The sequence below is a fragment of the Notolabrus celidotus genome, chromosome 22 (genome assembly GCF_009762535.1).
Source record: "Notolabrus celidotus isolate fNotCel1 chromosome 22, fNotCel1.pri, whole genome shotgun sequence".
Lineage (NCBI taxonomy): Eukaryota > Metazoa > Chordata > Actinopteri > Labriformes > Labridae > Notolabrus > Notolabrus celidotus.
The window spans coordinates 3092910-3115466 of record NC_048293.1 but is presented as its reverse complement, the minus strand read 5'-3'; the positions used below and the strand labels follow the sequence as shown (position 1 = coordinate 3115466).

General features: G+C 41.4%; 1 protein-coding gene across 7 annotated transcripts in view; it reads left to right on the top strand.

Moving 5' to 3' along the window:
* stxbp5b (syntaxin binding protein 5b (tomosyn)) overlaps window positions 1-22557 on the top strand; it is a 48256-nt gene that overhangs the window by 20307 nt on the left and 5392 nt on the right. The window contains exons 6-26 of one of the 7 annotated variants that reach the window (XM_034674964.1): window positions 2901-2964; window positions 3769-3852; window positions 6453-6576; window positions 6796-6874; window positions 7510-7664; window positions 7786-7858; window positions 9949-10096; window positions 11322-11389; window positions 11516-11556; window positions 12270-12490; window positions 12929-13113; window positions 13917-14042; window positions 14293-14444; window positions 15626-15688; window positions 15783-15839; window positions 15930-15977; window positions 19479-19514; window positions 19736-19864; window positions 20663-20902; window positions 21422-21779; window positions 21867-22032. In XM_034674964.1, coding sequence (XP_034530855.1) covers window positions 2901-2964; window positions 3769-3852; window positions 6453-6576; window positions 6796-6874; window positions 7510-7664; window positions 7786-7858; window positions 9949-10096; window positions 11322-11389; window positions 11516-11556; window positions 12270-12490; window positions 12929-13113; window positions 13917-14042; window positions 14293-14444; window positions 15626-15688; window positions 15783-15839; window positions 15930-15977; window positions 19479-19514; window positions 19736-19864; window positions 20663-20902; window positions 21422-21779; window positions 21867-22032 — 2617 coding nt within the window. The remainder of the gene's footprint in view (window positions 1-2900; window positions 2965-3768; window positions 3853-6452; window positions 6577-6795; window positions 6875-7509; window positions 7665-7785; window positions 7859-9948; window positions 10097-11321; window positions 11390-11515; window positions 11557-12269; window positions 12491-12928; window positions 13114-13916; window positions 14043-14292; window positions 14445-15625; window positions 15689-15782; window positions 15840-15929; window positions 15978-19478; window positions 19515-19735; window positions 19865-20662; window positions 20903-21421; window positions 21780-21866; window positions 22033-22557) is intronic. The other 6 variants (XM_034674965.1, XM_034674967.1, XM_034674966.1 and 3 more) reach the window with 6 other exon arrangements.

Here is a 22557-nt window from a genome sequence, read left to right as displayed (position 1 = left end):
GGTCAGCCGTGATGACACCGTAAAAGTTATGCCCAAACAGTATCATGGCTAGCCGGCTAAGGAGCTCGAAAGTTTGGGAGCATCTTTCCAAAATAAAAGAGAAGGATATGCAATGCAAAGAACTTGCCTTGATGGTATTATGAGGTATGCACAAGCATCTGAAAAGGAAGCACGTCGTGGCTGATTCAATTTCTCACTAAGAGGGACAGCCATCTCGGTAAGCTAATTGGCTAGTTAGCTGCTAACATTAACGTAAACAGTGAGCTATTTACTTAGTATTCATAGTGCAACTATACATAGTGCATAGTTTTTGGCTCCATTTTACAATGCACTAAACATTTACAGCTAAAAATGTTAAAGGCCAGAGTTGTGCCTTCATTTTATTTTGCACTATCACATTAAAAAATGTCAGAAATGCTGCTACAAGCTGCAAAGTTCATTAAAAGTTGAATGAACTATCATCTTAATTGTCTTTATTTTTAGTTAGCAAATACCTTAAACACTTCAAGCTGGAAATGAATGATGGTTATATAAGCTGCAATTTATGTATGATCTGATTAGTCGACTAATCACAAAAATAATCGATGACTAGTCTATTATCAAATAATCGTTTGTGGCAGCCCTAATATAAATAAAACAAATGTGTGATAAAAATTCAGTATACTTAACAGAATAAGAAGACAGCATTTAACAGCCAATTATGTCGCAGGGTGAGAGGTAGGCGGGGCTTAAAGATGTTTCAAGCAGAATGTAAACACAGCTGAAACGGGCGACAGTGACACTGAAGAAAACACAAAACCTACCAGCTCAAAGCAGAGTCTTTAATCTGACACTGTGCTGACTCAGTGTTAACGATTAACTTGATTAACTACACTTTCAGGATGTGGGTAAATAAATCTGATTATGCTAATTATCTCAACCTGAGAAAAATAAGAATCTACAAACTAAAACTTCACAAAAATCTCCTCACACACAAAAGATCTGCTTCCTGTTAGCACCGTCAGAAATGATGGATTCAAGAAACTTATAGGAGATCTAAATCCAGATACAAGCTAACAACAAACTGTCTTCAACTTTCACTCTGGAGCAAAACATCTGCCTTTAAAGGTGACATCATGCAAAATCGACTTTTTAATGGTTCTCTACCTGAAATATGTGTCCCTGGCATGTCTACAAACCCCCCGAGAATGAAAAGAATCCATTCTGCCCCTGTTCTGATTTCTCCACCTTTCTGTAAATGTGTGTGAAACCAGCCGTTTCAGACTTCAGTGGTTTTGTTACGTAACAACAATATCCGGTCTGTCTGTGAGTCAGAGCTCGGAGCTTGTTCAGCCCATAGACTGTATAAAATACAACTCAACTCCTCCTCCATTTTTCATTCCCTGCACACGTGTGTGCTAACAAGGAGCTTAGGAGGGAGGCATGCTAGTTGTAGGCTGTCTTAATAAACACAAAGGTCGGTTTTACTCCCCACGTCTGCAGATTTGAAGATCTAGTGGATGATTTTTATTTTTCATGGAAAAGTCCTAGCGCTAGTTAGCATAGCCATATAGCTACATGTCGTAGCTGTAGCTGTGTACCAAGACACACGTCGACATGCTGACAAATAAAACAACAAGAAACACAGAATCTGTGACCAATCCTTCAGAAAGGTCCTGCTACAGGCGCCTCTCCGTCAGGATCAGATTCAGAGGGTTGAAATAACGCAGGTCTGTGAGCAGCCGCGTATATTCAGCCAACATGTAAACATTAGATCAACGTGCCGGAGAGCCGAGGCCACATCCACTTCCTGAGGGGGCGTGGTCAGAGAGAAAACAGAGTGTTCTGAGGAGGACTGAAGAAGAGGGCTTTTCAGGCATGCCAAAATCTGATTTCAAAGTGTTTTTTTGAGCATAAACTTTAAAGACATGTTTTGGGGACCTCTTAGACCAATATATATTGATGAAAAAAGCGTGATATGTCACCTTTAAATGTAAATGAAATATCGCCCAGCTCTGCCTTGAACATTAACTCACTCTCTTACAGACAGTTTGAAAGGATCAGAGTGGACTTCTTTATATTCTTATTTTCCTGCAGTAAACAAAGCCTTATATAAATAGTTTTTAGTCTCACATTCACACTTACAAATGGACCTTATATGATTCTACAGTGAAGAGAATACATCTATGGAAGTCTTAATATTCATATTAAGACTTTCAGGAAAGAGTAAGCTTACTGTTTAGTAAAATGGGGATGAGCCTGCCTTTAAGGCTATAACTCATACAGTCCGGATACTTTACTCTCATTCCACATTAAAAACAGTCGTGTAGATAAACGGCATCTCATGAAGTGATTACCGGCAGCTGGAGTTTCTCTCTCTTGTCCGTCCCTGCCTTTCTACTCAGTGCTACATCTGCGACTGTATCGACTCATCAGCAGCAATGAGATCATTAGCCGATGGAGCCAGACCACATTCAGAGGCAGCAACACTTTCTTTAGGCCAGACCTTCACTTCCTCTGTGGCCCTTGCTCTGTTGCCACGGTGATGCTGTCTCCACACGCTATAATCTCTCACAGACCCTCAAGTGACCCTGCTCTCCCTATCTCTCTCTCTCTATTTGTCTCTCTCATATGTCATGTCTCTCTCTGCTGCACTGATGCACATTTTCATCCTATATTCCTGCTTTTTTCCCCTCGTGCTCAAACAGAGACTCTGGCTTTTTATCTTGTCTTCTCCACCTCTAATTACCTCCCTCTCTTCTTCTCCCTCAGAAAGCTGAACATAAACAGTATTTATCTGACTTGTTTAACTCTTAAAAATGCACCATGTCATTATGCAGAATGAAAATACTGTTGGATTCTGACACAAACCTTCACTCTGTGTCTTCTTTATTCTATTCTTGTCTCTAAAACTTGCACAGATCCACCAAGACACACCCCGGGCCTGTGGTGCACATCAGTGATAACCCCATGGATGAAGGAAAGGTAACGCGTAGTTCAACTCTGCAGAGCCTGTGGATGTTCTTTAAGATTTACAAGATAACAACTTTATCCATTTTTTGTCACCTGATAGCGTACCTATCTTTTTTCCTCCTCCCCGGCGCAGACAATACGATGTCGATAAGTCTTGTTCAGACTCGGAGAGGAACGGTTGCAGACCATTTCCTACAAATTACAATGTCAATAACAAACATCACATTTTGTGTCTGAACTAATGAGCAGAGGCTCCTTGTTAGACTAATCGTTTACAGAAACAGTCCACTCTGTCACATAGAAGACGGACCAGAATGCATTGCTCACTGTAACAGTCTAAGTGACTGCGGTAGTGACCATATCCACACCCTGTTAGTCTTCATAAAATATTAAGCCAGCTAACAGATTAATTCACCCATACATCCCTCTTCGGTTGAATGCAACAGGTTAATGCAGCTTATTGAAGATTTCAAAAACACAGAGTGATAGTGTTAGTGTTAGTAAGTAGTGATTTAAAGTGTTTTGAAGTTCTTGTGGTGTCGCTGTAATGAGGAACATTTCTTCCCATGACACCAGATTTCTCTCAGATCCTCCAAGACTTCATCGTACGTGTTTTTCTTCCGATTCTAAGGATAATTATAGACGCACTACTGGCAAGAACACAATGTAAAAGCTATAAAAATACTGTGAATTGATACAAATTGTGTATACTTAGAATTATGATGCAGTGGTGTTAACTCCAGGCTGAGTTATATGGGCAGAAAGTGGTTTCACAGCAATCATCTGAGCTGTGCTCTGCTCCTCTTGTTATTGCAGCTTCTGATTGGATTTGAGTGCGGGGTTGTGGTGATGTGGGATTTGAAGTGCAAAAAAGCTGACTACCGCTACAATTATGATGAGGTAAGGCATTATTTCCTCTCTGCTCCATTGTTGTGAGGGTTAGTTTGTTCACTGTTTTCTCACTTTGGTCCCAACAACATGTGGGGTCATGGCGGGATTTATGTTTTATGTCACTTTCAACACACAAGAGTGAACGGAGACTAAACGTGTCCTCATGAGACCTGAAACGGCCGCCCATTAAACCTTTTTATGACTTTGTCTCAGGAGCTTCCATGGTACATGACTGTTTCACCAGTTGATCAATAAATAATAAAGCGTGTCATTCATGTAGAATTAAGACTTAGATAAGAATGATATCCAGTAGATTAAATAAAGTCCAACAATTTACTATGTTGTAATAATTACATTAAATCAGACTCTGCAAAAAGTTTCTTCTATGTTTCAACACGATAAAAAAAGATATAAAGGATATGATTGGTGATGGTGTGTATTTTTGGGAAGTCTGAATGATATTCTGTGAAAGACCCAAAAGCTACAATGAAAAGACATAACCTTATAGACAAAGCCTGAAACATCTTATCCCCCTGTGCCAAACAGCTCAACTGTTTTACAGAAACTATTAAAAACTCTTCAGTTAGCTAAACTGTTCAACTGAGCAACAGATCTGCAATCTTAGTGTAACTCATGAAGCGATATGAGACAGTACGATACAATACAATGCTGTACAATATGATACTGTAATGTACAATACGGTATGATACAATACGATACAGTAGGACACGATAAGATACACTATGATATGATACGACACGACATAACAAGATGCAATACGTTACGACCAGATACGTTACGACAGGATACGACAGGATACGTTAAAGCACGATGCGATAGGATAAGGTACAATATAGTACAATACAGTGCGGTACGATACAACAACATCTTTACAATATGATAAGATAATACAATACAGTAAGATGAGACATGACATGATACGATACGTTAAGGTTTGATACAATACTACAAGATACAATGCGATACGACAAGATACGATACAATAAGGTAAGATATAATACAGTACAGCATGAAATGATACCACAAGATCATTGTGGTACGATATGACAAGATACGACACGATACATTACAGCTAGTTACGATACAGCACAATACTTTACGATAAGGTACAATACAATACGGTGCGATACCACAAGATGATTACCATATGATAAGGTAGGATACTATACCATAAGACAAGGTATGACACGATACGTTACGACACGATTAGTTACGACACAATACGTTACTGCATGATACAATACAGCACGATATGATAAGGTACGATATGATACAATACTGTACAGTACGAAACTACAAGATCATTATGATACAATAAGGTACGGTACCATATAACAAGCTACAATACGTTACAGCACGTTACAGTACAGCATAATAAGTTACGATAAGGTACGATACGATACAATACGGTACGATAGCAAAAGATCGTTACAATATGATAAGGTATAATGCAATACAGTAAGACAAGATATGACATGATACGTTACGACATGATACGATATAATAAGGTATGATACAATACGATACGATACCACAAGATCATTATGGTACAATAAGGTACGGTACGATATGACACGATACAACACTAAACGTTACAGCACGATACAGCGCAATAAATATGTTATGATAAGGTACAATACGATACATTACGGAACGATACTAAAAGATCATTACGATATGATAAGGTATAATACAATACATTAAGACAAGAGATGACACGATATGATACATTAAGGTTTGATACAATACAACAAGATACGATACAGCACGATACATTAAGGTGATGAACACAATACATGAATGGCTCTGCAACTGCAGAGTTTTTCACGTGTTATTAAATTGATAAATTCCATGTCCTCTTAAGTTCGAAGCTCAATGTTGCTAATTGGCACAGATACAAGCCCCTTAAATGCCCACATAAGGGCAAGAGACTGCAGTGCTATGCACAGAATTCACAGACTGGATAGAAAAGGAGAGAGATCGGGAGTGCTTTACCTAAGGACAAGAAAATGACCTAATGGTCTCATCCTGATCGTTTTTTGTCTTTGTTTTAATTGTGACGCACTTGTGATGCAGCGATTCTGAAATAACTGCTATATTGGAAGACAGTCATGTAATGATAAATCACGGTATCAGATTAACTAAAGAATACAAGGTAAAAGGTATAGTGCAGGATTAATGCCAAAGGTACTAATCTGCATGTAAAAGCAGTCCCTAACAGATACACCCTTTACCCCTGTTTACATCACTTTCTCTGAAACCACAGTGAGCAGCAGTTTTAAGAACTTGTTCACCTGCTTTTTAAAGGTGAAAGTATATTTGTAAAACATTTTCAAAGCCTTGTGTTTTCAGTAGCAACAAATGAACCCGAGAGCCGCAGAGGCTGAAGAAGTCCGATGGGTTTAGAGGTTGACTAATGTGTTCTTGGTTGTGCTCTTGTTACTTGTTGACAGTAAGAGAGATATAGAACCTTTCACGTGATCTTGCCCACAGAGCTGTCACAAATGGTATTTGTTGTTGCACAGCTGTGAAATGTGCGTGCACTTTCTTCATCACGCTCTAATGATGTGCTGCTGTGGGTCTTTCAGGCGATCCACTCAGTCGCCTGGCACCACGAGGGTAAACAGTTTGTCTGCAGTCACTCTGATGGCACGCTGACCACATGGAATATACGAGCTCCAGCCAAGCCTGCGCAGATCATCACACCACATGGTAGATGCTTTTATTGTTTGCACACATACACACTCAATGAGGGGGATTCATGTGAAGCCAAGTGTGTCTTTAAAAGCACGAAGCTCAGAGTCCCTCCTGTCTTAGAGGTGTGACAGGTCTATAAAAGTTAGGGATTGCGGCAGCATGTTTATGCATGTATGTGTATATAGTACCCGTGCTAGTTGTAATAAAATGCATTGGTGTCTTTTTACCTCCCAGGAAAGCAACCTAAAGATGGAAAAAAGCCAGAGCCCTGCAAGCCTATCCTGAAGGTGGAGTACAAAACAACAAGGGCGGGGTAAGTGTGATGGAAGCAAGTCTCCACCCATCCTGTGTCTCAACTGACTCTGGTTTGAATCCATGTCCTGTTCTCAAAGTGCCCTTTCCTGTAATTCTGTCACAACAATAAAGAATCAAACAGGCTGGTCCTGTTGTTGGCCCTTCTGCCACGTCTAATTATTTCTCTGTTTCTCCGCTTGTTCTGTTGTGATAATTAGCTTAATTGTTTTCGATTATGACAAATGATCTGTCGTTGCATGTTGATTATGTTTTGATTATCATCAACATAATTATCATCATCTGAGGAGAACAAGATTTTTGCTTCAATGTCACAAAGAAGGACAAAACTTTAAAAGCCCTGACATAAAAATATTAACTATTCCTCTGAAGATGATCTAATTATCCATTACACTTTTTCCTCAGGTGTTAGAGGACAGGGATTAATATAGTCATCATTATAATTAAAAAGTAGACTCCTCCTTTTGTAGATGCTTCAGAAACGGGGGCAAAGTGTCTCCAGAGGAATCACAACAGTAAAAATTTGGATGTCCCTCTTCAGCCATTCACCACTGATTGGACTTTGTAGCTTTGGAATTTATTGAATAAGCAATTAAAATGTATGTGTGTGTGTGTGTGTGTGTTTCCTGTTCTCAGGGACCCATTCATGGTCCTATCAGGAGGCCTGTCTTACGATACAGTGGGGAGGAGAGCCTGTCTGACTGTGATGCATGGAAAGAGCACTGCCGTCCTGGAGATGGACTACCCCATTGTGGATTTCCTAACTCTGTGTGAAACTCCATATCCAAACGGTGAGCTGCCACACTCAGCCTGGGACCTTCACTTTATTTGTCTCAGTCTTTATCAACTCCCTGTCATGACATCTCAGTTAATTTTTTTGCTGTTGTGTGTCTTCTTTGTTGTTGTTGCCAGACTTCCAGGAGCCTTATGCTGTGGTTGTCCTCCTCGAGAAGGATTTGGTCGTAATAGACCTCGGACAGATCGGGTATTTATAATGCTTTCTTATTATAGCTCTATGGAAGAATTCTTCTGTCTGCCAAGGGCGTGTCTAGAGGGTTGCATGGGGACCCCTGGAAATCAGATTGCCGCCCTACAATCCTAAACTTTGATTGGCTATTTACCTTGTCAGAGGCGGAGCTTGTGTTCAATCATCCATTCAGGCTGCCACTAGCTTTCCTCACACTTTAAAGAAGCATATTTTAGTTTGTTGATACTGCAAATTGACAAACTTCATCTTTTTTGAGTTCCTGAATTATACAAGATTTATATGTAACCACTCTGTTAAGTTACTCTTTAAAGTAATAAAATTACACATGCATTACATGCCAGTTTTTATCTTAGCAGTTCAATTGCACGACCCATGCACAAAGGCTGCAGCCCTCACACTGGGTGACCTGGATCTGATTCCGACCTGCGGCCTTTTGCCCCATGTCACTCCCTAGTCTCGACCTAGTTTCCTTCTCTACCAACTCTCCTATCTAAATAAAGGCATAAAAGCACAAAGATAGACTTAAGAAATATACTGATACACTGGAATAAAACATCTGCATGATGCCTTAGAAATAAAACTCATTTGTGTGGTTGGTCTGCACAATTTTTTTCTTTTTTAAGTTATAATTTTTGGGGCATTTTTGCCTTAAATGGACAGGGCAGCTGAAGAGAGATACGAAATCTGGGGAGCAGAGAGGCGGGGAGGACATGCAGTAAATGGTTGAGGCTGGAATCGAACCTGCGACCACTGCGACAAGGGCTTTGGCCTCTGTATATGGGACGCGTGCTTAAACCACCGCTAGGTCAACGGCTCCCCTGGTCTGCACAATTTAATTTAATTTAATTTAATTTAATTTAATTTAATTTAACTTATTTTTATTTTTGGGGGACATTTTCGCCTTTAATGGACAGGACAGCTGAAGAGAGACAGGAAATGTGGGGAGTAGAGAGTGGGGGAGGACATGCAGTAAATCGTTGAGGCTGGAATTGAACCTACAACCTCTGCGGCGAGGGCTTTAGCCTTTGTATATGGGACCGCTAGGCCAACGCCATCTGGTCTGCACAATTTATTGCTCTTTCAGGCCACCCTAGATCAGACATAGTCTGGACACGCCCATGGTCATTGCAGGTCAAGCTTATAAACACACATTGTAAAATTTCACAATGTACAAACACACACTATACACATACACATTATACAAATACACTATACAAATATACATTATAAAAGGGTTCTGCTTGTTATAGCTGATCATCTCAGTCAGAAATATGTGATTCAAACGTTTCAGACTGTAATAGATGGCAGAATACAGTCACCAGGTGATTACACAACTGTGCTGTTGTCAGAACGAAAAAGTCCACAAGAGCTGTCACAGTTTTTCACAAACTCTTGTTCTCTAAAGGTCCCTGAAAAAAAAAACAGAAAGTCCAACTTTAATTAAATACAAGAGGGAATTGTTCTGTAGTCAAGCATTACTTTATTACTTTACCCTCAGTGTATTGCAACTCTGTTTACCATTTTATTCTAATCAGACAGAAAAAAGGAAACGCTTTAGTTTCAAATCCCAGGCTTCTGTCTTTGTTAAAAAAGAAAAGAAAACATTGTTTTTGCTGTTGCATCACGCAGCGCTGGTGAGTGTATATTATATTTTCACCCAGTTAGTTGAATGACTTGAACGCAAACCATCAATATATGGTTAAAGAAGATACACACCAAGCTGTGTGCCCAGATCACTGTGGTTGTTTTGAACTCAGTTTATAGAGAACTGAGTCATTACCAGGAGGATGAACTGAGGTTAAGGTTTGTCATATACCTGGATGTGAAAGTGCAGTGGTTACAGTCCACGTGACGTTTGTTTATTTAAATAATGGGATGTTTCCTTTTGGTTTCAAAATCAAATGAATTAGTTTAAATACAAATTCATCGTCATTTAAAGGAACTTGTTGACAGATCAGTCGAGAGTCTGCAGCAGCATTGATTTGCAGCAAAGGAGTTGTCGTTGCACCTCAAGATGATAGACATATGGAGATAACATGCAGACATGTTTACTTTGAAGTCTAACCTATGACACTTTGTCTTGGCAGGTACCCAATATTTGAGAATCCATATCCCCTGACTATCCATGAGTCACCGGTGACCTGCTGTGAGTACTATGCCGACTGCCCTGCTGAACTTATTCCTGCACTTTACTCTGTCGGCAGCCGGCAAAAGAGACAAGGCTACAGCAAGAAGGTAAATCACTCCACTGGGCATCTCATAGAATGCTTTTACATTACAATTAGGGATGCACTGATCCTTCTTTTTAGGTCCCTATACCGATATCGATACCTGGGCTTTGGTATCTGCCAATATCGATACTAGCCGATCTGATCCTGGTATTGAGTTAACAATCTCTATTCCTTAATGTGAGGATAGAATCATGTTTTGGCAACTTCAGGCTTTTCTGACTTGATGGTGAACTGTACCTGGGTTCCAAGTGCTAAACCAGAGGCTGGAATCCCTTCATTTCAAGGATCCGGAACAATTAAATCCAATAATAACCTGTCTGTTTTTTCACACTTTGAATCCATTAATAGAAGGTTTGCTGCTTTGCAGTCGGCTACAGCTGACGTAAACTTCCTCCTTTGAACTCCCATTATATTTTTAAGCGCGACTGCCATCCATCGAAACATTACCGCTGCACATGTATCAGGTTTCTGGCGGAGTTGTTAGCAAAAGAAGCGTGACATGCACCTAAACTGCAGAGCCTCTGTAGTTACCCTCCATCATGCTCCACTGGGCAAAAATGCACAGACCGGCCGGCTCTGATGACGTAGGAGACGCACATGGCTGTTGTAAACACAGAGAAGCATAGAACTGAGATGAATAGATCTGCCATATGGATCGGCACTATACATCGGCCCCTTGTCACTGATATCCGATCTAGCTTTTTGAGTCCGATCTAGCCGATATCCCATACCAGTATCAGATCGGTGCATCCCTAATTACAATAACAATTTAAAGCTCCTGTCAGTAACTTTCTGTTTGTGTTGTTTTTGGCGTCCCCTGAGGACAAAGTTATACCGCTTGTCTCTTTGCTGATCTTTCTCTAAACATGCATGTTTTCAGACAAAAGAAAACTTGTCCTGCTTCATTCTTTCAGTCTAATGTATCACTTAATGCAGATCTTTGCTGTGGACAATGTAAACAAGTTTTTCCTTAGATTACTTTCAATCCTCTAGTCTGACACCTACCCTCTCGCAGTGATTACAGGCATTAAAAATGACAGTAAAGACATTGTAAATCTTATTGGTGATGGTCTGATTTGCTTTTTTTTTAGGTCCTAATAAGGCATCCCTGTCAATTTCTGTTTCATAATCAGCTAAAAACTCCTCACAGGAGCTTTAAGGAAGCCTTAAAATATCGGTTTCATGTGAATTTCATTCTAAACTGAACACGTGTTTTTCCATTTTCACAGGAGTGGCCCGTCAGTGGAGGAAACTGGGGCCAAGGCACTCAGAGTTACCCAGAGATCATAATCACCGGGTAAGTGACTTCTTACTCACTAATAAAGTAATCAGTTTGCTATTAGAGTCAAATGACATCCCATGCATTGTTCCAGTGAACTAATAATATACATACATACTCTTTTATTCCTGGTCTCATAAACAGACATGCTGATGGATCAGTCAAATTCTGGGATGGTTCTGCATGTGAGTATTTTTATTTATCGATTCTAACTTATTCTAAGGAGCTTTTTATAATTATTTTTTGACTGTGGTTTGTCATGATATGTGACACATAGGTTTTTATCATTGAAATAGTAAAAGTCAAAGCAGTAAATATCTTTATTTGTTCAAATACTTTTATTTTGAAAGTGACAAATGCAGAGAATTAGAATCATGCAACGTTTTGAATTCAGGGCATATTATTGAGTTTAGCCTAGTCATAATATTAGGTTGTTCATACAAACTTGTTGATATGATGGTTTTGCAAATATCATGGTCATTCATGCATCATCTTTGAAACTGTGGAAAGAAAGAAGCAGAAAAAAAATGTATGCATGCATAAACAAAAGAGACAAAGTTTTGGATAGTATTCTGTATGTTTCAGTGACTTGCTTTCTTGACTTCAATATGTATGCTACATACAAGTGGTTCTACAAACATTGAGGTTAAGACTAATTTGAAAGAGCTTAGACTGATTCTCTTTGCCGTGGTAGGCTCTAAAGTAGCTTTCTTTTCTGTTTAAGCATCTGTATATTCAACAGTGTTGTCTGCATAGAGAGTAAATCTACTACCTAACACTGTTAAAGAAATAGTTCATACAGAAATCACATCAACTAATCCAGTAGGCACACTCACTCAATATTTGAAACACACTCTATCACACCTCTCTAACTCATATTCTTCTGTTCCTCTTTAAGTAATGCTTCAAGTGCTGTACAAGCTAAAGACTGCCAAGGTGTTTGAGAGGACTCGCGGCAAGGAGGAGAAGCCCAGCACAGATATTGTAGAGGAGGACCCGTTCGCTATCCAGACCTTGTCCTGGTGCCCTGAGAGCAGGATACTGAGTGTGGCAGGAGTGTCTGCCCACGTTATTGTCTATAGATTCAGCAAACAAGAGGTCACTACTGAAGTTGTGCAGGTAGGTGCACAGTTAATGTCTGTTCAGAAACATGCAGAATTATGGTTATGCATATGTATCACTGTGGAGGTCTTGGGATAGTTTAAAGGTCACATGTGGTTAGAAAAGAGAGATTTTCATTTGTTTTGTACGGTGGCCCTGAGAGCTCATAGCACTGCAACTTAAGAAAACACGTGCAAAAAGACAAAACACAAGCAAATTACAAAACACGTGCAAAAAGACAAAACACAAGCAAATTGAGAAAACATCTTCATCATTTGACAACACATGAGCAGCATTTAGAAAACGCACTGCAAAAGACCACAATACAACACTTTAGAAAGCGTGTTTTTCTAATGTGTTTTGTTGTGGTCTTTGCAGCTCGATTTTCTTATGTGTAGTTTTGAGATGTGACCGTTATTAAAAATGAGCATTTTTGACATCACCTCTTTTGTTTAGCTCTTGGAGGTGCGGATGCAAGGTGAGTTTAGTGACGGGGACTCTCCTGACCCAGGAGGGGAGCAGACTCCCACCCTGCCCACCCCGGCAGCTTCCTCCAGCCCTCAGGAGGGCGAGCTTCCAACTCAGCCCTCAACAGGCAGCAACTCTTCAGATGGACCGCGGGACAACATACCATGCCTGCAGTATGGACTTAAACATTACCTTCCCATTTTTTATGTGTGAATTTTACACTCGGCTACTAAACTCAATGCAAATCGTATGTAGTCCTCTTTACAAAAATGTTAAAATGATGTACACTACCAGTCAAAAGTTTGGAAACACCTTCTCATTCAAGGGTTTGTATTTATTGTAATGATTGTAAACACTGTAGATTAATACTGAAGACATCAAAACTATGAAAGAACATATATGGAATTATTGAATGAACCAAAAAGTGTTAAACAAAGCAGAATCTGTTTTATATTTTAGATTCTGTAAAGTAGCCCCCTTTTTCCTTCATGACAGCTTTGCACACTCTTGGTATTCTCTCAGTCTGCTTCATGAAGTGGTCTCCTGGAATGGTTTCTAATGAACATGAGCCTTGTCAAGAGTTCATTTGTAGAATGACTTGCCTTCTTAATGTGTTTGAGACCATCAGTTGTGTTGTTCAGAGGAAGGGTTAGTACACAATGGATAGCCCTATTTGACTACTGTTGTAATCCAGATTATGGTAAAACCAGATTATTTCATAGTTTTGATGTCTTCAGTATTAATCTACAATGTCGAAAATAATTAGAATCAATAAAAAACATTGAATGAGAAGGTGTGTCCAAACTTTTGACTGGTAGTGTAAATGTTGTGACAGTAAAAAGGCGAGTGAGAGAATAAGAGTGATAACAATGATGTTATTGTCAGTGTAGGTTACCCATAGCTGATCATTCTTTCTTCCATTCTTTCCTTGGTATTGTGCCCCCTCCTGTCTCACCCTGCTGTGTGTTTGATGCAGGGTGCGGAGCTCCCCGCTGAAGCAGTCTCCTGGCTACCAGGTGGAGCTGGTGACCCAGCTGGTGTGGGTGAGCGGGGAGCCACCTCAGCCAATCACAAGCCTGGCTATCAACTCCTCCTACGGCCTGTAAGTCCACGAAACCAGCACGCCTGATATTTTGACACAAGTTCACATTGCTCTATGCCAACACTTGTCTTGATAGTGATGGTTATCCCTTTCCTGTAGCTATCTTTGTGTGTCCAGAAGCTTTAATTGCATCCTGTCACACGGAAAGCTGTAAATAAAGCCTGCCTGTATCATTACAAGGAGTTAGAGCAAAAATAGCATCCTATTCTCAAGACCCGCTCAGTGTGTTCTATCTCCTTGTGTGTTTCAGTGTGGTGTTTGGAAACAGTAATGGTCTGGCTGTGGTGGACTACCTGCAGAAAACTCTGCTCCTCAACATGGGCACATCAGAGCTGTACAGCCCATCTGACCCCTATCAGAGGCAGCCTCGCTCCCCACGCAAACAACGGCAGCCCTCGGGAGGTAAGCTAGCGGCACAGGCTGCTCATACTTACATAAAGATTCACATTAAACACCTCCAGTATCTGTTACTTCTACATATTTTAAGATGCTTCACTGAAAGGCTCTGCCTGTATCTGTTGGAGGTTAGTTAGGGATGCAGGGCTGACACTTGGCAGCAGCTTTGACTTCGCACCATGAGCACCGCCCCCTGCAGTAGCTCTTGTCCCTCAACAGGGGGCATCACTGACAGATTCTCCATCTGTTCAGTTGGAAACACCAGATGATCTTTGCAGTTAGAGTGAATGCAGTATCAGTGCATCAATGTTTACTTTTGACTCTTGTAATGATAAAACACATGATTCAGATGGATTAGTTTGTTTCAGCCTTGTTGTTTCTGTCATGTCTTTTACGATGTTTTTGTCTCTGCCTAATCATCCTGTTTGTACTCATTCTTTTGGGTCTCAGAGGTCTGCTGCTAGATTTGGTTCTCTGTCGTGACAAGCACATTTTAATTAATGCACACTTCACAAATGATTCTGGTTACTCTTTTCTTTTAATGAGAAATCCTGCAGCAAGCCCCCGAGACTCGAATCTGTCTTTTTCTTTTGCACTTCTGATCATTTTCCTGTCTCACTGTTTCTACTGTCGGTCTCTCTCTGTGGTAAAGACGTTCCACCTGTGACTTCTTGCATGTCCAGACTTTCTAACTTGTATTCTGACTCTGTGAAAAAGCTTCGCACATCTCACTTCAGTAAGTCATGTTGTGTGAGATTTTCTTCCCCCTCTCTACAGTATATTTTCTCTCCTCTAGGGCTCCCCCTTTATTCTCATAAAGATACACTCCCTGATTTTGATGCAGCGACCCCAAAATCCCCCAAATCCTCTGTATTGACTTCTTTGAAACGAGAACGGTGAGCTTGGGAGACTTGAGTGCACAAAAACAGGCTGTGTATCTTTGATCCAAGCCACATATTTTCCTAGACAAACACCACTGGCACCTTGAGCCAACAGGCTTGTTCTAGATTTGTGGAGTGAAGTCAAATGTGGCTTATTTATTACTCTGTGTAGGTAGCTGTCCCTGTCTGTGTTCAAATTAGCAACCCTTTGTTATTTCTGCTGAATGTTCTGTAGGAGCTGACGTATACTTGCAGAGTAGAAGTAAATTCTGCTGTGTTTAATTAAAACCTTTGTTCCTCCTGCAGCACTCTGTGATTCCAACGATGGACCCAACCCTTCAGAGGACCGCTGCAAATCACCCACCTCAGGTAAGCTTCCGTGACCCCGTTCCTCCCAAAATAGGTCATTTTATCATTTTGAAATACCTTTTTTTTTCTTTCAATGATTCCATTTGTCACGTAGGCTCTACCTCACCTTGCAATTCAGATGATGATCGAAAGCAGAATTTCATAGAAAAGGGTACTGTATGTTTAAAAGCTGCATGCCTCCTCTGATTTGACTAGAAATGACTGCAGTTGTCTGATTTGTCTCTTTAAACCTTGTTTTCAGTGAAGTGCAAAAGCAGACGTTTTTCCAAGACGGTTGCACATGACTTTGGTACTGTATCATTCACGTGTCTTCTCTCTATAGACTGCATATAAAAAGTGGACATAGCCCTGTGAAACTATTTAGGTTTTCTCACCCTTTAAGTCTCAAATGTTGCATTTGGGCTGTTTTCATGATTGACTTTTAAAGCTAGAGGTAGTGATTTTTAGTTAAGAGGGTGGTGCTAATCCTTTAGCTAACACTAGCACTAGCTTAGTTAGCAAAGTACATCCAAAATTCGCTGAAATTGTGATCCTTATTGGAAAGCTAGTTTTAACTACTGAAGAAGAATGCTTTAAGTATAAAAAATGCTGAGTCATGTCATAAACACAAGTTACCCAGCTCTAATAAAAACAATAAGTGCTCAGTGAAGAAAAACCACCCTTTAACACCCTCATCTCAATATTTATGCTCAACCAGTAAGTCATATAAACAACACATGGCCTCTTATGCCCCCCAACACAGAGATGGGGATAGATGGGCAGCGACAGACAGTACAAACAGGCACCTCTCTTCACAGATGTTTTGTTAAGTAAGGCCCATGACGCCTAAAGGAGACTTAACAGTTTGCTCCAGCATTCAGGAACTACCCCCTACCATGCTAGCTCTCACCTCCCACCATAACCACACACCAAAAGAGAAAAAGAAAGAGAGAAAAGTGTGTGGAGCAATGTTCGAAAGAGGACAGGGAAAGTAGAGCAAGAGCAAGAAGCCTGTTTGGGGTAGGACTCAAAGGGTTGGGTTAGGCTGTATGCTCTACCTTCCCCTACTCCACCAATCTAAGAAGGTAAGAGAGGGGAGGAAAGAAAGAAAGAAAGAAAGAAAGAAAGAAAGAAAGAAAGAAAGAAAGAAAGAAAGAAAGAAAGAAAGAAATAGGTTTGTACAAGATGTTTCAAAAGGTCAGTAAAAGCAGAACCAAGGCTAGAAGCCTGTTTTAGCTAGGACTCACTCCCAGCACGTTAGGCTGTACACTGCCTCTCAGCCTATGCTGGAGTAGACTGTATGCTCTACCTTCCCCTACTCTACCACTCTAATGAGGGAAGGTATGAGAGAAAAGAGAGGAAGAAAGAGATATACAAGATATTGTAGAGAGGACAGGTAAGCCAGAGCAAGGGAAAGTAGCCTGTTCAGAGTACGGCCCATCCTCGCTGGGTGAGGCCGTACACTCTACCTCCCCTTACTCCCCCACATGTGTGAGGGAAGAGAGGAACAGCAAAGAGATGAGTCCGTAGCTGGATGTTACACAGGACTTCCACCAGATCTGTGTCTGGTCCGTCTCCGGTTCGGCCCCGTTCTCTCTGTCATCCATCAACACCCATCGGTTGCTTTTTCGGCAGGACCGCCGCACAGCTGGAGTCGTGTAACCGAGGTTTTCTCGGGGTAATTACTGAACCAAAGATAAACCTCCTCCTCCTCTCCCCAACCACGTCGTCTTTCTGGTCCTCTGAAAACCTCTCACCTGTTGACTCATGACTGTGTTATCACCAGATCGTATTTCACTTAACTACAACAACAAACCTTAAGGCCAAATTCCACCAGGTCTGTCTCCGATCCGTCTCCGATCCGTCTCCGATCCGTCTCCGATCCGTCTCCGATCCGTCTCCGATCCGTCTCCGATCCGTCTCCGATCCGTCTCCGATCCGTCACGGCAACAAATCTGATAGGTTTCTATTCTAGTCAATTTGTAAACCCCCACTGGATCTGCTCCGTTGCGTTCCAGCTGCGTCTCTGATCCGGCAGGTCAGAACGCAATGGTTCAGATACATGAGACTTCTATTTTCACCGGATGCCGGAGCACGACGCACCAATCTCAACAGAGCAGATGGAGCGGGACAGGAAGTCAGGTTTCACCAAAACAAAATGAAAACATCCGGTTAATTTTCAGAATAAAACACTCTGTGTTATCACCAGATCGTATTTCACTTAACTACAACAACAAACCAAAGTCATGATGAGCGGAGCCAGGCCTGGAGTCAACAGGTCAGAGGTTTTCAGAGGACCAGAAAGACAACATGGATGAAGAGAGGAGGAGGAGAATCCTTGATTCAGTGATTGCCGTGGGAAAACCTCGGTCACATGACTCCAGCTGTCCGGCGGTCCACCGGTGGGTGTTGACAGACGAGACAGCATGGAGCCGGACCGCAGCGGATCGGAGACGGAGTGGACACGGATCTGGTGGAAGTCCTGTGTTACTCCTCCACTCTAAGGAGGCAAGAGAGAGTAGGACACTTTTGTGGTTGCTGGGATAGCAGCATGTCAATCATGAAGCAGCCCCACCCTAAATCATGCCCTACTTCACATATACTTGACTCTAAATGGGTACTTTACAAGTCAGATCACTTTGTTACAGATCTCTACAAGATCAGATGTTTTTAAATGAGCTGCCCCCCTGCTGCCTGTTCTTAAATAGAATGCAGGGTTAAAGCACTGCTGCATAGTCTGCATGCTTTCAACCTGAGGCTATATCCACTCTTTATACACAGTCTGTGATCCTCTCTAATCACTGGTTCTCTCTCTCTCTCTCTGAATGACAGCGATCTAACCACACTGTGCCTTAATCCTGCGTCAGTCTGTGCATCTTGTGCCAATGAAAGAAAGACGTGCCATTATGAAATGTGATTTTGCTAATCTTGGTCTGGGAGTTATAAAGCTGATTTATGAAATTACTGAGGATTCTTTATCAATTGCATGACAGGATATCTTTCTTATTCCAGGCATTAGATTTTCTATGCATATCATTTTTTATGCTTTTTTTTAAAATGACTTAGCCGGTTGCAACACAAATCTGGACTGAAAGTAATCATACAAACCTGCCAAATGTTGCCTTAATACTCATTCAGAAGCATAGAAAATCTGCATCATGCCTTAGTCTTTACAGTACGAATGTCTAACCATGTCAGTTGAATGTTTCAGTAAATGATTTCTCTGTCTGTGTTTCTGATTCCAGGATTTCAGCTCAGTGTTTTAACTGTTTGGCTATCTGCTGATTTTCTCCTCCTCCTACTCCCTGTGCATAACTATGTTCACTGAATTGCAATTACTTTACTTCTCGTCCGCCTCTTGCCTTGTTTGATATTACAGGCCCTCTGCCGTCTGTGATGCCTCTCAGCCTCATTTGTATTCTCAGGGTTTCTCTGAGGGTGGTTATAGACTGAAACAGACAACTTTTGGGGGTTTTATTCTAAAAATTGGCAACACTCCTGGTAGCTGGCACCAACTAAAATCAATTAAGATGTTTTTGAAATAGAATATTGCTATCACAGAAGCACAGAGGGGCACCAAGTAAGACGGGAAGTACTGCATGTAGGTCCTCAACAGTTGTCCTCAAGTGTGTATCACCACCCTTAAGAATTTATATCATTATTTCTAATCAGTTTTCAATGATTGTGACAGAGAAAATACTGTCACAGGTAACTTAGAAATGATCTTTTTGTAATTTATTGAAATTATCTTTAAAAGAACTTGTAGCATCATTCTCACCTCATCAAATAGGAATGTTTGTTTCTGTTACAGCCAAGATGTCGCGGAAAATTAGCTCATCAGACCATGGTAAGCCAAATCCACCAGCTTCTAACAGCCTTCATGTTTTCCTACAGGTCTTTAAATTTTGTCTTTTGAAACTGCCGCTGCTTCGTGTTCAGCTCACAGCTGTCAAATAAGTCTGCTAATTGTTTAGGAGCAGGCCGGTGTACATGTGAGACTGCTGCTGTTTCGGGATGTTTTTTTTTTCCTGTGAGATCAGACAAATACTCTGTTTGCACTGTTAGCAGAGGAGAGGTCCAGGCGCTGGCACTCGATCAAGTGTAAGAAGCCCCTTTGTAGTGTGAACGAAGGCAAAAAGGAGACGGAGAGGAGCCAGAAGGGGGGCATCTCTAGAACTTTGTCAAATTACATCTCCTGTGAGTGGACCAGCCGTGGTCTGACTTGGTCTGAAGTGGGATAACCTGGTACTAACCCCCAACTGCTGCTGGGGCTTTTATTCTGAAAGGGCTGATATATGACACTAATCTTCTCACCGTGATTGTTTGATTCTTTTTGAGGAAGCTCAGCCGACTCGACTCCTCTAAGTGTGAAAAAATCCTGCTTTTCTTGTTTACAGTATCTCCCTGTGAAGCGCACACATGACGGGCGGAGTGTTTGAGCTTCCCTCTGTGTCTGTGTTTCTGTTGGGATCCATCATTAGCTTGTTTTAAAGAGGGTAAAAGCTTGTGCTTCAGCTGCCTTCAGCTCAGTAATGAGCCATGAATAATTCTTGCTCTTTAAATACCAGTTCTTCCTTGGGAGTCCCGGTAGTACTACATGCATTTCTTCAGCACTTTTTCACATTGAGAATGTTGTTGCCGGATTTAATTGCAAAAAAGACATTGCGGAAACCATTGCTGGAAAAAACATGATTGGCTATAAATTGTGCGAGAGCTTCTCAATGTCAAAAATCTGTTTTGGTGAGCAGACGTCGTCGTTAGGTGCAAAAAATAGACAGAGGGATATCAACGGGGACTGTGCTCCACTGAATGTAACGTCGCAGAAAAAAGCTTCATCATATTAACTTGTTGTTTTTTTGCCGTGTGGATTTCATGCCATTAACATCTCTTACTCTCCTGTTTGTGCAGTTAATCCTCTTCTAACTTCCTTTTATGCAGAACAAATAATTTCCTCATTCTCCTATTTTTCTTTCTGTTCTCCCTCCTGCCGCCCAGACGCCAAGGACAACTCATTCACCCGCTCACGTAGTTCTAGTGTCACCAGCATAGACAGAGAATCTCGAGAGGCCATCTCCGCCTTTCACTTCTGTGAGAGTTTCCCCAGGAAGAACGACAGCCTGGTCAGCCCCTGTCTGCTGGTGGGGACCACGCAGGGCGCCGTGATGATGGTGGCCCTCAGCCTGCCGCCCGGCGGGGACCAGAGGCTGCAGCAACCTGTCGGCATCTCCTCCTGCGGTAAGAAACACAGCTGGACTTGATCTTAGTCATAAGATGAGGAGTCTTATGAGACTTGGGACCATTTAAGTGCATTGTCAGTTAAAATGATCAGTTTAAGTTAGACTGCAACAGGACAGCAGCATGTTAAGGTTAGACTTGGGCTAAAAACTGAGTAATGATGGGTTAAAGTAGGATTTTGTATTCAGATCATTATTTCATTTTATTGCACCAAAAATGTGCAGGTCCTTGAGTACAACCTTAGAGTGTTGGAAAGAAGGAAATCATTTAAACCAGCACAGGTAGATAGGACAGAGGGGAACAGAGGGGAACAGAGGAGAACAGAGAGCTAAATTTAGATTGGGGTTTGGGCCACTTATTTGTGTTATGCAGTTGCTCCAAATGAAGATATCGACTCAGCTGTCCTCTCTGTTCTCTTTTAAGAAATGTTGCACCAAGTACTAAACTGCTTGGTGTTTGTTTACTGCAAGGCTTTCTTTTCCCACATTCAGAAAAACGAACTCTCTGATTCTTCTTTAGGAACCATGGCCAGCCTGAAAGGAGCCATTCTCACTATGGCCCTATTGGATGCTACTGGAGCTCTGCTGCCCCCTTCCTACGAGTCGTGGTATGACCCCAATGCATCAGATGAAGACAAGGAGAAGACCCGGAGACGCAGGCCGGCCTCCCCTCCCTCGTCACAGGAGGGTCAGGATTCACAGTTCGCAGTGCTGTGTTCGGAGAAACAAGCCAAAGTGCTGGCTATGCCCTCGCAGACCCGCATCTACAAACACAACATCACAGAGAGCTCCTTCGTGCTGAGGACGGATGTGGTGCAGATGGCAGGAACGTACTGCATCGCTTGTTTCTGTGCTAACGGACATATCATGACTCTAAGGTATCACTTCTGATTTCTACGCTCAGAAGGAACGTATTATTAGGATATATTTAGGTATAATTAAGTGTCCTCTCTGTTTCATGACAGTTTGCCCAGTTTAAGGCCTCTGCTGGACGTGAACTACCTGCCACTGACAGATATGAGGATAGCCAGAACGTTCGGCTTCTCTAACCTTGGTCAGGCCTTGTATCTCACCTCGGCCACTGAGATCCAGAGGATCACCTACAGCCAGGAGACCTGCGACAACCTGCAGGTCAGATACTCCTAATAGAATGAGATTTGCTCCGAGACCTTTGGTAACCTGCAGATCAGACACGCTTAGTGTCATTTAGTCTTTACTAAATCCAATAACTCTGGAGAGAAGAGTGTAATGCTGGAAGAAACAAACGAGGGTGCAAACTTTTTAGTTTGCGTTGTTCTTTCATTTAATGTTACACTCTTTTATTTTGCCTTCTCAGGCAGAATACCAAAGTCTTTAAACAGACACAAGAGGCCACATCAGGATTATTATTTAGTGCATTTATGTAGTAAAATAGGTCGTTATTATGTGCCTTGATGTGTTTCTTAATCTAAGCAAATTGTATGTAAGTTAACCCTCCTGTTATGTTTGTTTCTTAGGAACAGCAATAATGTTCCTGGGTCAATTTGACCCGGGGCATATTTAATCATCCAAAAGTGTCAGAACCCAAAAAAATCCAAATAAACATTTTTTAAATCTCATTATTAACTCCGTTACTAACCATTTAAATCAGGATTTAGTGCAATGGTGTTCTTTAAT